At 46.4% G+C, this 13,262-nt stretch overlaps 1 protein-coding gene across 2 annotated transcripts in view; it reads right to left on the bottom strand.

Annotated features, from left to right (window-relative positions):
- The window catches only part of PLCD1 (phospholipase C delta 1), a 59,499-nt gene that overhangs the window by 7,462 nt on the left and 38,775 nt on the right, over positions 1-13,262 (bottom strand). For both annotated transcript variants that reach the window (XM_035129298.3, XM_035129297.3), the window contains exons 3-11: positions 12,720-12,948; positions 9,339-9,468; positions 7,685-7,916; positions 6,720-6,921; positions 5,248-5,392; positions 3,943-4,092; positions 3,514-3,642; positions 1,817-1,961; positions 349-465 (exon numbers count right to left, since the gene is read on the bottom strand). In XM_035129298.3, the coding sequence (XP_034985189.1) occupies positions 349-465; positions 1,817-1,961; positions 3,514-3,642; positions 3,943-4,092; positions 5,248-5,392; positions 6,720-6,921; positions 7,685-7,916; positions 9,339-9,468; positions 12,720-12,948 (1,479 nt within the window). The remainder of the gene's footprint in view (positions 1-348; positions 466-1,816; positions 1,962-3,513; positions 3,643-3,942; positions 4,093-5,247; positions 5,393-6,719; positions 6,922-7,684; positions 7,917-9,338; positions 9,469-12,719; positions 12,949-13,262) is intronic.

Here is a 13,262-nt window from a genome sequence, read left to right as displayed (position 1 = left end):
GTAATGTAGTCCTTGCTTTCGATTGCGCCACAGAAAGTTGTTGTACAGCTTATGGGGACGTTGAAAATGCACCTGTTTATCCCGGCTTTTGACACTTGAGGTGTATATACCTTAAGACCGGCCTCATTTTTAGGACTGTAATTTGTTTTGAACTAATTTTAATATTGTGTATTAATGTTGTAACCACTCTGAGGCCTTAAAGGGGAGGGCAGGTGATAGACAAGCAGACAGAAAGACAGAGATAATATTACTTCACCGACCCCTTTCATCCCCAGTTATTCACAACTAAATAAGCCATGATTTTAACAACCCAGTTGGCCTACTCCTTCCTCTCCCCTCTGCATTTACCAATCTGGCACCCCACATTCCACATGTCAACAGGGTTGTAGTTAGACGAATCCGTCCTCCATCCCGCAGGGTAGATTCTGCTCAGATGCCTGATGTTGTGATGGATGAAGTCGGTCCCTGGAATGAGAACAGAAAAAAAATGACAATTTCTTTCTCCTCCTCTAATAATAATGGAACTTTGGGAGAGCTGGGGTGACCCAGAGAGAGAGATTAGGGTCGTGAGGGCGGAAAACGCTTCTTCGTACAACACATAATTAAGGCTATCACACATGAGGCTCCAATAAGTGTTGGAAATGTAAAGAAAAAGAAGGCACATTTATTCATATGCGGTGGAACTGCAAAATGATTAAAAATTATTGGGATATGATTTATAATGAAATTAAGAAAATGTTTATGATAACATTTGCTAAAAGAGCAGAAGGTTTTTTATTAGGGATTTCAGCTCAGGATCTGCCAAGAGAAAAGAATAAACTTTTGATGTATGCTACGACTGTGGCTAGGATGCTAGCCCAAAGATGGAAAAGTGATGAAATACCAACCAAAGAGGAATGGCTACAAAAACTGATGGAATATGCTGAAATATGCTAACAGAAAGACTTACAGATAAAGACAACAGAGAATTTTTCAAAAGATTTTGATTTACAGAAACAAAGTAAAGACATGGATTCACTAGCAGGGTTTGAGTAAACACTTATAATTAACAAAAATAAGTACAGAAATTAGAAAAGTGATGGTAAAATGATAAGAGATAATAATAACTAATATAAAGAATTTATATGAAGATATAACAAGGCAAGCAGGGGGAGTGAATATGTAAAAAAAACCAGAAGAGGAAGTTGGGGGAGGGAAGGGGGAAATCGGGGGAATGTATTTCTTTGATTTTGATGAATTGAAATGTTGTTAGCATGATAAAAATGCAAAATTCAATTTAAAAAATTTTTTTTAAGGCTATCACACATTAATGTGGCCACCGGGATCTTACAGAACAAATCTTCCAAGCATTATTAGCGATGCTGGCCAAACAGAGCTCCCAGGTTCAGCAGCAGTATATCTGCGAATGGGTGGTGCCGGAAAGGAGAAATAGGGGGAAGGAGTGGTTTGGCATGCCCTCCCAGTAAGCTTATAAGATAGGGAGGAGTTCAAAAGTGAAGGAGACACCCCCCCCCAAAAAAAAAACACAGCCCAGTAAGGACTGAGCATGATCAATAGCCATGGACTGCTGACTGGTTATTAGGGGAGAAAAAATAGAAAATAGGGGGTGGGTGGGTTTGAATGGAATTTCCTTGGCGTGGGCATGGCTAGCTGGCTGGAATGGAGTATCCTGGGAATGGGCATAGAATCGTGAATAGCAGTGCACTCCACACTGCAGTGTTTTACTTCAGGTCACACACCCCCAAATGTTCTTGGGTTATGTTCGATCGGTGGATCTCTCTTTTGAACACATCAGACCAGGCAGGGGGCTGCTTACCAGATTCCTGGGCCAGCTTCAAAGCTTTGCTTTCACTAAAGGATGACATTTCATTGTAATCGGCATTACTGAAACCTTGGAAGTGGACGCTTTTGCAGTAGACCACCGTGTCAGATAGCTCCTGGGCAAGCTTCAGTTTTTCACTCTAAAAAGGGATAAGGAACAAGGTAGAAAAATGAGAATTCATCATAATTTCAGGGGCGGGAGGCAGGGCGTGAAACAACCCACTAGCTTCTAAATCTCATAGGTTGTGGCCAATGCTCGTCTTACTCAGAGTAGACCAATTTAAATTGATGAACACTAACGGGTCTACTCTGAGTAGGACCAGCACTGGGTACAACCCCAAATGTGGCCAGCACACTAGCAGGTAGGTAGCTTATTTGCTACGATTCAGAGTGGTGCAGCGCAGCGGTTTTCAAATTATGTTTCAGGGAACGCTGGGGTTGCCTGGATGTTTTCTCAAGGGTTCCTCCATGAGAACAACAGCAATGGCAAATCATCTTCCTTGAAAGACAGACGGCCTACCACTGTTCATTCCTTTCTCTTCAATATACATCCACATGAGAGTCCTGGGTGTGTCCCAAGGCACATATATAATGCCAACAAGAAAAGAATGAGATCCAAGAAGACCAGCCAGCGCCCCACATGGTCCCTTCACCTATCACCTTCTCCATGGAACACCCTCAAACCCTTGGCTGGCCATTGGCTCCTCATAAACAGGAAGCAGTATAAGAGGACTTCCTGTCCCAGCTGAGCCTTGCTTAAGTAACCAGGGCCACTTCATTGGTTGTTCTTGGGTCATGACGTCTGCCTTGCTCCTTGACTCCCAACTTGTTCTTCAGTGCCGACTACTGGTTTCTTCCAATGTCTCCTAGCTTGCCTCAGCTTTGACAGCATGCCATGGTATGGCTTCCTCCATTCTCAGAGGCAGTATGGTCGGCCACTGTGAGAACAGGATGCTGGACTAGACAGGCCTTGGGCCTGATCCACCAGGACCTATCTTCACAAGTTTTTATGCACGTCTGTGGCAAATGAAGAACGCAGAAAGGAAAGCCCAAAAGTGTCAACTGTGACACACAGATTATTGGATTTGGATCCTAAATATGTTTACTCAGAAGTAAGTCCCAGTGAGTTCAGTGGACCTTACTTCCTGGTAAGGGTGCCTGGTGATTGCCACCTTGACCTGTAATCCTTTGCACACTTCCCCAGGCATAAGGTAAAAAAGGTAAAAGGTAAAGGACCCTGGGACAGTTAAGTCCAGTCAAAGGCGACTATGGGGATGCGGCGCTCATCTTGCTTTCAGGCCAAGGGAGCCGGCGTTTGTCCACAGACAGCTTTCCGGGTCCTGTGGCCAGCAGGACTAAACCGCTTCAGGCACAGTGGAACACTGTGACGAGTGCCACAGTGCACAGAAATGCTGTTTACCTTCCCGTCACAGTGGTACCTATTTATCTACTTGCACTGGTGTGCTTTCGAACTGCAGATTGGCAGAAGCTGGGACAGAGCAACGGAAGCTCACCCCTGTTGCAGGGATTCGAACCGCCAACCTTCTGATCAGCAAGCCCAAGAGGCTCCATGGTTTAGACTGTGAATGCTGCCCAGTGAATGGAGTGGCGTTCCCAAAATCCATGCTAGCGGTTGCTAAGAACACCCAGAACCAGGGCCTGGAATTGCTAACATTGGTCCACGAGGCTCACCGTCCTTTTCGTCTCCACCTCGATCTTCACAGTTTCGTCTTCCATTTCAGCTGCTTCATCCTCATCAGAGACTTCTTCCGTCTCTGGGCTCAGCTTCTTCCCTTTCACGAGAATTTTCCCCTTTAATTGCTAGAGGGAAAAGAAAAAAAGAGATATAACAGCAGCAAAATGGTGGAACGGGATCAGTATCTCTGGCCCTCCAGACGCTGTGGGACTCCAATTCCCATCAGCCTCAGGAAGCATGGCCCAATGGTCAGGGAAGGAGGACTACATCTCCTATCATCCCAAACCAAGCTGTCTGGGACGGAGGGGAGTTGAAGTCCCACAACGTCTCGAGGGCCATAGGTTCCCCACCCCTGACTTAATTTGTCAACCAAGATGGCAGCTGTGGCGTTTTACGTGCTGATGATAAAATGCAGCTAAACTCACCTCCGGCGAAGGGAGCTCGGACGCATCTGAGTCGACTGGCACCACCAGCAGCATGTCTTCCAAGATGTTGTGCATGTGGTATGCTATCGTTTTCTGCTGCTCAAGACTACAGTGGTTCTCCAGGGATATGATGACAGGATAAGGAGAGGTCTGCCGGGGGGGAGGGGGAGAGAACAGTGACATTAATACATGAATAACTGCTGTTTTCCTCCTGTCCGAGTGAATCCAGTCCTTGAGCTCTTCAAGAAAGGTCCTGCTATGCTGGGTGCTTGCTTTTGGGGAAGTAAAATCAAGCGGCCCTCAGAGCAGGGCCTTCTTTTTTAAAAAAATTAATTTAAATGTTATTAATTTTCAAGAAACTTTATCCAAACACTTGGTCTTCCCCCTCCCCCAGAACACAAGTCTAATGCAACAGAGGTCTTCATACATCTACAGCATGGGTAGGCAAACTAAGGCACGGGGGCCGGATCCGGCCTAATCGCCTTCTCAATCCGGCCTGCGGACGGTCCGGGAATCAGCGTGTTTCTACACGAGTAGAATGTGTGTTTTTATTTAAAATGCATCTCTGGGTTATTTGTGGGGCCTGCCTGGTGTTTTTACATGAGTAGAATGTGTGCCCTTTAGTTTAAAATGCATCTCTGGGTTATTTGTGGGGCATAGGAATTCGTTCATTTCCCCCCCCCCAAAAAAAATATATAGTCTGCCCCCCACCAGGTCAAACGGATAGTGGATCAGTCCCCTGCTGAAAAAGTTTGCTGACCCCTAATCTATGGTATATGCTTAGTTGGTGGGTGCCTGACATCTGGGTGTCCATTTGAATAAAGGGATGCCATATTTTAGCAAAATGATCACAATCAGTTTCATCATTTAGGGGAGGCATAGGAAACCTTGGCTCGCCAGATGTTTTGGAACTACAACTCCCATGATCCCTAGCTAACAGGGCCAGTGGTCAGAGATCATAGGAGTTGTAGTTCCAAAACATCTGGCGAGCCAAGGTTGCCTATGCCTGATTTAGGGTGTGTACTCTCTGTTAGTTTCTTAGAAAAAAGAGCAATTGTCCCAGATTGTAGCACAGAAGTCCATCGGATCCCTGCATTGCTTGACTTTAGACATGTAGGTTTTTTGTTTTTTTAAGCAAAAAAATTCACCCGGGCATTTTAACTGGGACTTTTTTTTTTGAAATGCCTATTGTTGCTATTTTCATTTCTTGCTCGAGGCATGTCTCAAAGTGTCTTGCAATGGTACAAGTGGCATAAAGAAATTTAATGCTAGGGTGCTGGCTGGGGGGAGAGGAGCCGCCCTTACTTTGAAAGCGTAGTTCTTGATGGCTTTGATGGCATCGCAGAAGAGGATTTTGGAGGTGAGCGTGTAGCCGTGGTAAATGACGGGCTCCGAATTCGGCCCGTCCCAGCAATCCAGCTCTACACACCGGCAGCCTTTGGTCAGGGCTCTGCAAAGGAAACATCACAGGGTCTGTTGGGAGTTGTTCAAAACGAGATTCCCAGAAATCTTGCCTTATGCCAAGTCAGACCATTGGCTCTATCAAGGCTACACTCTAGTGCAAATTAATTGAAACAAAGCATGTTTTCTATCTCACTCGTAATCCTGTACTCAAAACAAACACGAAAAGTCAGCTGATCATTATGGTGTCGGAAGCCTGCAGCCAATAGAAGGAATGATGCGCTCGCCGCAATATACTGAGGTTCTACGAAAGAGAGTTATTCCAGAGCTGGAAAAGAGGTATCCTGACGGTACAGGGATATTGCAGCAGGACCTAGCCCCCTGTCACAAATCGAAAGTGTTGAAGAAATTCATGACAGAGCAGCAAATACAGGTACTTGATTGGCCAGGGAAATTCCCTGGACGTAAATTGAGAATTTGTGGGCTATATGCAAAAGTCGCCTCCGTGCTGTAGATTGTACGACTATGGAGCAGCTCATTCAGGCGCTGATTCAAGTGTGGTACAGGGATCTGAAAATCAACAGTGACTGTTCGAAACTAGTAGACTCCATGCCAAACCGTGTTCAAATGCTGCTTAAAAATAGCAGAGGTCACAATAGCGGAGGTCGTATCCGTTACAAATGTACGTATATGTGAGTTTCGTACAATAAGCTACATTGTTGGTTTCAATTAATTTGCACAAGGGTGTAATACTGTTGACACTGACTGGCAGCGGCTCTCAAGGGTTTCAGGGAGGCAGCCTTTCCCAGACATGTCTGCAGATATTGAGGTTGTACCCGGGAACTTCTCCACACAATGCAAATGTTTTGCCGCTGAGCAAGGGCCAGAACGATGGCTGTTTCTCTCCCAAGGCCTGCGGTTCCCAGAATGGTTTAGCAACCAATCTCTCCTCCCAGGGAACTCTGGGGATTGTAGTTCTGGGCAGGGGAATAGGAATCTCCTGACAACTCTCAGCAAACCTTAACAAACTACAGTTCCCATGATTCTTTGCGGTGGAAGCCATGACTATTTAAAGTGATACCGCTTCAGATGTATTGTGTGGCTAGGACCCAAGGCTGCTCACAAATTCTCCCCTTACCCCAGCCTTTGCTGACCTGAAGCCTTCAAGATCTTTTGGACTACAGCTCTGAAACAAATTGTTTGCCCGGCACGCTGAGGGTCTGACGAGTGCCGCCGTTTTTAACTTCCCACAAAGCCTTGGGGTGATGCTGTGCCCCAGGGGCACTGTGGGTAATTAAAATGGAAGCCCCTCTCCCAGGAACCTCTAACAACTTTCTTGGCTCCTCCATCAGAAGAGGGGAGGTGATGCGCCGCACCTGATGTAAGCCTCGGTGCTGCTGGGTCCTCTCAGCTGGTCCTCCATGAGGTAGGTGTTGTGTGAAGACGATATGTAATAGTGGCTCAGCGGCTGGGTCATGTCCTGGTACACAGGGATGTGAGCTTGATTGAATACATTTCCGTGGGAAGACAGCAAATACATCTGGAAGCCATCTTTGGTCATGACGTTTTGTCCCTTGACTGTAAAAAAAAGGGGGGGGAGTACAAAGGGGAGAAGAAAAGGACAAAACTGAGAATGGGGCAGGCTGTGACTACATGGCTTGGGGGGGGGTTGTTGCCAGCTTTGAGATATGAATATTCAGTTTTAATTCTGATTTTCAGAAATTAAATCTTATTGTTTTCCTTTATTGTATTTATGTGAGCTGCTTTGATAGTGTTGCTGGGGGAAATTGCTGGTGGAGAGAGAGACAGACAGACTATAGCAGGGGTCAGCAAACTGTCGGTCTATATTTGGGAGGGGGGTGAATGAGTTCCTATGCCCCACAAATAACCCAGAGATGCATTTTAAACACATTCTACTCATGTAAAAACACACTGATTCCTGGACCATCCGCAGCCCGGATTTAGAAGGTGATTGGGCCAGATCCAGCCCCCAGGCCTCAGTTTGCCTACCCTGAGTTTGCCCAACTCATACCATCAGAAAATTCTTCCTGATGTTTAGTCAGAATCTCCTTTCTTATAACTCAAATTCATTGGTTCTGACCTTACCCTCCGGAGCGGGAGAAAGCAAGCTTGCTCCACCTGCCATGTAACAGCCCTTCAGATATTTGAAGATGGCTACCACCTCAGCTCTCAGTCTCCTGTTCTCCACTCTAAACATATACCCAACTCCCTCAACCATTCCTCATAAGGCTTGGTTTCCAGATCCTGCATCGTCCTGGTCGCCCTCCTCTGCACGCATTCAGTGTAAATATTGTCAAATCCAAAGGGTTAACTAACGTACCGCTTCCGTTGGGTTCGTATCTCTCTATCAGAGAGAGGGCCAGTTCAGGCCCTGCATCCTCCTCGCGCTGTTCTTCTCGAAGGAACCTCACCAGATCCTCCAGTGACATCATCGCTTGGCCATTGGAGTGCTCAGAGAAGATCTCGTCGATCTCGCTCCGTTCGGTCAGTATCCTATAGAATTCCTCGATCTCGTCGTCTTCCAAAGTATCCGTCTGGGATTTGTCGCATTGCTGTGAACGCAGAGAGAAGAGGTAAAAACCTGTCTTCTTTATGGGTTGAAACCTGAACCAGGGCTAGACAATGCAAAACAGATACGGGTCATGTCATTGGAAAAGGTCAGCTTTGCAGCCTAGCAAGGAGTACATGATTGGCAGGTCTCACCGACCTGCCATGCCTTTTTCTCTCTATTTTAGGGCTGAATCGGACATGGCTAAATAAAGTGGGGAACGAAGAGTGGATTCTGGGAGCTAGAAAAGGGAGCTGCCATGTTGAGGGCTTCGGAGTAGAGAAGAGGGATTCTCTCAATTTTGGTTTCCCTCAGTTTCTCATTTTTCCCCCCAATCTTAAATTCAGTTTCCACATTTCCACATCACTTTGTGCTGCTTCTTCTTAAGTCCTCTTGAAACTGCATTAGCATTTTAACATACACTCATACCTTGGTTTAAGTACGCTTCGGTTTGAGTACTTTCAGTTTAAGTACTCCGTCTGGAACGGATTAATCCACTTTCCACTACTTTCAATGGGAAAGTTCGCTTCAGGTTAAGTACGCTTCAGTTTAAGTACTCCGTGGACCGCCTGGAACGGATTGATCCACTTTCCATTACTTTCAATGGAAAAGTTCGCTTCAGGTTAAGTAAAGACTTCCAGAACCAATTGTGTACTTAAACCGAGGTACCACTGTACTTTTATCCTAAAGTACCTATGAGCATTCAATATGTGCGTGACCGCACACACATGCATCGTGTTGAACCCAGAAGTAACCCAAAAACGTCACAAAAAGGGGAGGAATTGAGTGTTCGCAGGCTTCTCCAATGATGTTTCAAATATACGTGATTTCACTGACACATGCGGTGCCTCAAAATGTAACCCCTACGTAAATTGGGGGGGGGGGGTTGCCTGCATTTTTGTATGCAATCTTGCCTAACGTACACATTTCTTCCATGCTTTTTTGTATTTGTGTATGTCCTTTTCACTAGCCATATGCATTTTATGGCAAACTGCATTGCAAATTTCAGACAAGTGTGAATTTTGATGGGCAGCTGTGTCAATTCGGTTTGTGTATTTTTCTAGAAAGAATTCAGCAGGTTTGGCTTTAAACGTGAACCAAACTGAATTTCTGCTCCATTGCTATTCGGTGTGCTTTAATCCACTTTAATTATGCATTAATCCACTTTAATTATGCAAACCAAAATTTCCAATATTCAGCTGAATCCCTCCTACAAAATTCTGAGAGTCAGGAATACACACACACACAGGTCTAATGAGTGCAAATCCTACCCTTTCCATATGTTTTACTCAAGAGGAGGTCCCACTGGATCCCATCAGCCTTCCTTCCAGAGAATGTCCATAGGATTGGGTCCCTACCATTTCATGAAACATCGCTGCCTCATAACAAAATACGCTTGCAAGTGAGCGAATTAAATTCTCCTTACCTCAAAGATATTCCGGGCATAGTTGTCATCAACTTGTATGTTGACTTCTTTCATAAAGTTCTTGAGCTCTTTAAAGCTCATCTTGTTGTCTTTGTTCTTATCTGCCTTCCGCAAGCAGGCGTGTATCCAGCTGTTCAGTCACTTGTTAAGGGGCCTACATCCAAAAATAACCTCCCGTCCCAATATTACTTCCTAAGCTTTTTGGGGGCGAATGTGTGTGAAAGCAGGTGGCTCCGATTTCAAAATAGGTTTATCTCGGCCTCTAGCCAGGCTGTGCGTCAGACTCCACCCTTGGTCACTTTGGGTAGGATATGGATCTCTGAAGTGGCACCGAGGCAACATTGATGCTTTGCCGGCCCTCTCATAAGAAAAGGTGAAGCAACTGCCTCAGGTGGCAGATCCACAGAGGCAGCAGATCCAGTCTCCAATGAGAGCATCACCTGCTCCTGCGGTGGCAACAGGAGCCCTCCGGTGGCGCCCTCCTTGGAGACAGGATCCACCATCTGCTTGGCAGTCTGCCCCCATGCCACCTCTACCTCTCAGCAAATAGGGAACGCTGCTGGTTTCCTCCCACCCCTAGGGAGGAAATGGTATTAGTTGTCCCCTGGGGTCTGCACCCACCTGTCGAGATTCAGAGCAGGCCCCTCTTCCCCGCCCCATGACGAACTATGATCCCCACTTCAACCCATACCTGCCAAGTTCCTGTGGGTGAAATAAGGGACGGACCGGAAGTAGCGCTGCCGCCATTTTGGAACCGGGCGGAGCATGCTCAGAAGCGACTTTTGATGCTGCTTTGCCCAGTTCCAAAATGGCCGCCGCGCCAGAAGTTGCACTGCAGCCATTTTGGAACTGGGCAGAGCTGCATCAAAAGTCGCTTCTGAGCATGCTCCACCCAGTTCCAAAATGGCCGCCGCGCCAGAATAAACAGGGGGAAAACAAAAAGAATCCGTTTTTTCAGCTGGGAACAGCTAGAAAAATTGGGGTTTCCCGGGGAATACGGGAGACTTGGCAGCTATGCTTCAACCGTCTGGTAAGGTTGAGTTGATTTTGGTCCCGATATAGATTGTTACTCTCGCTTTGTCCCTGGTGTCGATTTTCACCCATCTCTTCTTCTTCCCTGGTGGGAAGAGGGCGCCATTTTGTGGTTCGCCTCAGGTGCCAAAATGTCTCGGGCTGGCCCTGCACAGGGCCATCGGTCACTGACTGCCCTGTGGGCAGGCGCAGGAGACTGAGGGAAGCAAGGAGACAAAGATGGCCTCACAACCAGGTCAAAATGAAGCACCCCCTCCATAGCCCCACAGAGCCAACTGACACCAACTGTCCTGGGAGAAGGATCCTAATGAGCAGCTGTTCTTACACCATCTGATTGTGATCAGTTTACTGTAGTGTTTCTGTTTTACCTGTAAACCAGCTAGGCCCAATCTGTATCCTTCAAGGCAGTATATAATAATTCAAAACAAGGCTGAGATTCACAAGCACTTTTGAGAGGTAAAAACAACCAGCATGGATGTATTCTGAGATGTGTGTGTGTAGAAACTGGTTTACAGTACAAGTTAAAATTTTCATCTATTACAGTAGTACCTCAGTTTATGAACTTAATCCGTTCCGGAAGTCCGTTCTTAAACCAAAACCATTCTTAAACCGAGGTGAACTTTCCCTAATGAGGCCTCCCGCCGCCAGTGCCTTTCCACCGTTCGGATTCCGTTCTTAGACTGAGGTAAAGTTTGCAAACCGGGACACTACTTCCGGTTTTGCGGAGTTCATAAACTAAATTGTTTGTAAACAGGACTGTTTTTGAATCAAGGTAGCGCTGTACTCTGCTCCTTTTTTTTGTCTCTGGTCCTGCTCACCAATATAATGTGGCCTCCAGAAGGGAATGTGGCCCTTGGTCTGTAAAGGGTTCCCCATCCCTGATTTATATTAATGGTGCATATGACACGTTTGCAAAGCACAATTCAACATCCTAAATGCACTGGAGGAAGTCATTTAAAGGTTGGAATGACACGCACTCAGACGTACACACACACACACACACACACACACACAGAGAGAGAGAGAGAGAGAGAGAGAGAGAGAGAGAGAGAGAGAGAGAGAAGTGTTGTGAATTAGTGCTTGCAGCACATTTCAAACGGACTACTAATCTTGCCCCAAGCGTACCCAAATATTTAAAAGCCCAGCTAATTATAATACAGGTAATTGCAGCTTCAAGGAAAACCTCTGACTAGTGCTGAACAGTCAGCGGGAGTTGACCTCAGCCAAACCTCGGCTCAAAAAGGCAGTTGGCTTTCAAAATGTTTGAACTGGATCAAACCCCTGGCCGACGAATATCTAAATTTAGAAGTCCAAGTTTTAACCTCAAAAGCAGCGTCAAACTCATGCTTGTCTTTGAGAAGCTGGGTTTTTCCAAGAAAACGGCCCAGATCAGAAGGCATGATCGCTGCATGCTGGTAATTATCCCCTTCAAATGGGCTGTGTCTTTCTCCTCTGCTTAATTACCCAAACAGGGACACATTTTCACTCCGTTAAGAAAGGTTTTTCTCCAGGCACCAATGTCGTCCTTTGGGGCACTGATTTAGCAAACATAACGGCTGGTTCTCAACCCACTGGTGGAGCCTGTCACTTTAGAAGAGGAGTGGGGAACCTCAGGCCCAGGGGCGGCCCTCGGAATATCTCTGTCTGGCCTTCAGTACACCTGAAGGAGCATCTCCACCCTCATTGTCCAGCCCGGACACTGAGGTCCAGCTCCGAGGGCCTTCTGGCGGTTCCCTCACTGTGAGAAGCAAAGTTACAGGGAACCAGGCAGAGGGCCTTCTCGGTAGTGGCGCCCTCCCAGTGGAACACCCTCCCATCATCAGATGTCAAGGAAATTAACAACTACCTGACTTTTAGAAGACATCTGAAGGCAGCCCTGTATCAGAAGGTTTTTAATGTTTGATGTTTTATCGTGTTTTCAATATTCTGTTGAGAGCCACCCAGAGTGCCTGGGGAAACCCAGCCAGATGGGTGGGGTATAAGTAATAAAATTATTATTATTATTATTATTATTATTATTATTACTACTCTCCTCAGGCCATACCCCCTACTTGCCCTGCCTCACACCTTCCTTGAGTGTTCGTGCCTGGCCATAATGTCTCCTTGGACTCTGAAAACACAGAGGGTTGTGTGACTCTGTGTAGAAACTAGTCTTCTGTACAAAGGGAACATTTGCATTTGACGCTCCGCCCATTTTGTTCCTGGCCCCACCCACCACCACCAGGTGTGTCGTCCTCCCCCAAAAAGGTTACCTTGAAGGGAATGAGGCTCTCAGGTTACAGTTGGATATAAATGCAATAAACAAATGCATAACAGTGATAATAATTCTGGAACGAAACAAAAGGATACTGTTGTAATTTCTGCCGCTGGCTCATGGAGTTGCTCTTTGTGATGATCTTGGCCAGGCCTGCCACCCAGTGATTGGCATCAGCTTCAGAGCCAGCTATGAGGTCCAGATTCTTCCTGTGGTCTTTGAAGATGATGGAAAAGCAGCGATGCTCGGGTACATCCTTGCAGTATCTTTCCATCCCTTCCGTCCTGTGGCCTGCCCTGACGTCTTGGATATCCTCGATGGAAACTGCAGGAACAAACAGGTCGGGTTTTTTATTATCAAGAGTTAGCTATGAGCCCAGCCTTATCTGCATTTTGCAGAGGAACCAAGCAACATTTTCAGTGCTCTGATTTGCTCTTTTCTCACAGCTTCTTAACCAGAGTACCTGCTTCTTAAAAAGGTTCAAGCTTTTTACCTTCCCGCCACAGTGGTAGCTATTTATCTACTTGCACTTGACATGCTTTCAAACTGCTAGGTGGGCAGGAGCTGGGACCGAACAACAGGAGCTCACCCCGTCGCAGGGATTCGAGCCGGCGACCTTCCGATCGGCAAGCCCTAGG

This window comes from Zootoca vivipara, chromosome 11 (genome assembly GCF_965207765.1).
Source record: "Zootoca vivipara chromosome 11, rZooViv2.hap1.1, whole genome shotgun sequence".
Taxonomy (NCBI): Eukaryota; Metazoa; Chordata; class Lepidosauria; order Squamata; family Lacertidae; genus Zootoca; species Zootoca vivipara.
The sequence above is the reverse complement of the archived record's forward strand: the minus strand, read 5'-3'. Positions and strand labels throughout refer to the sequence as shown.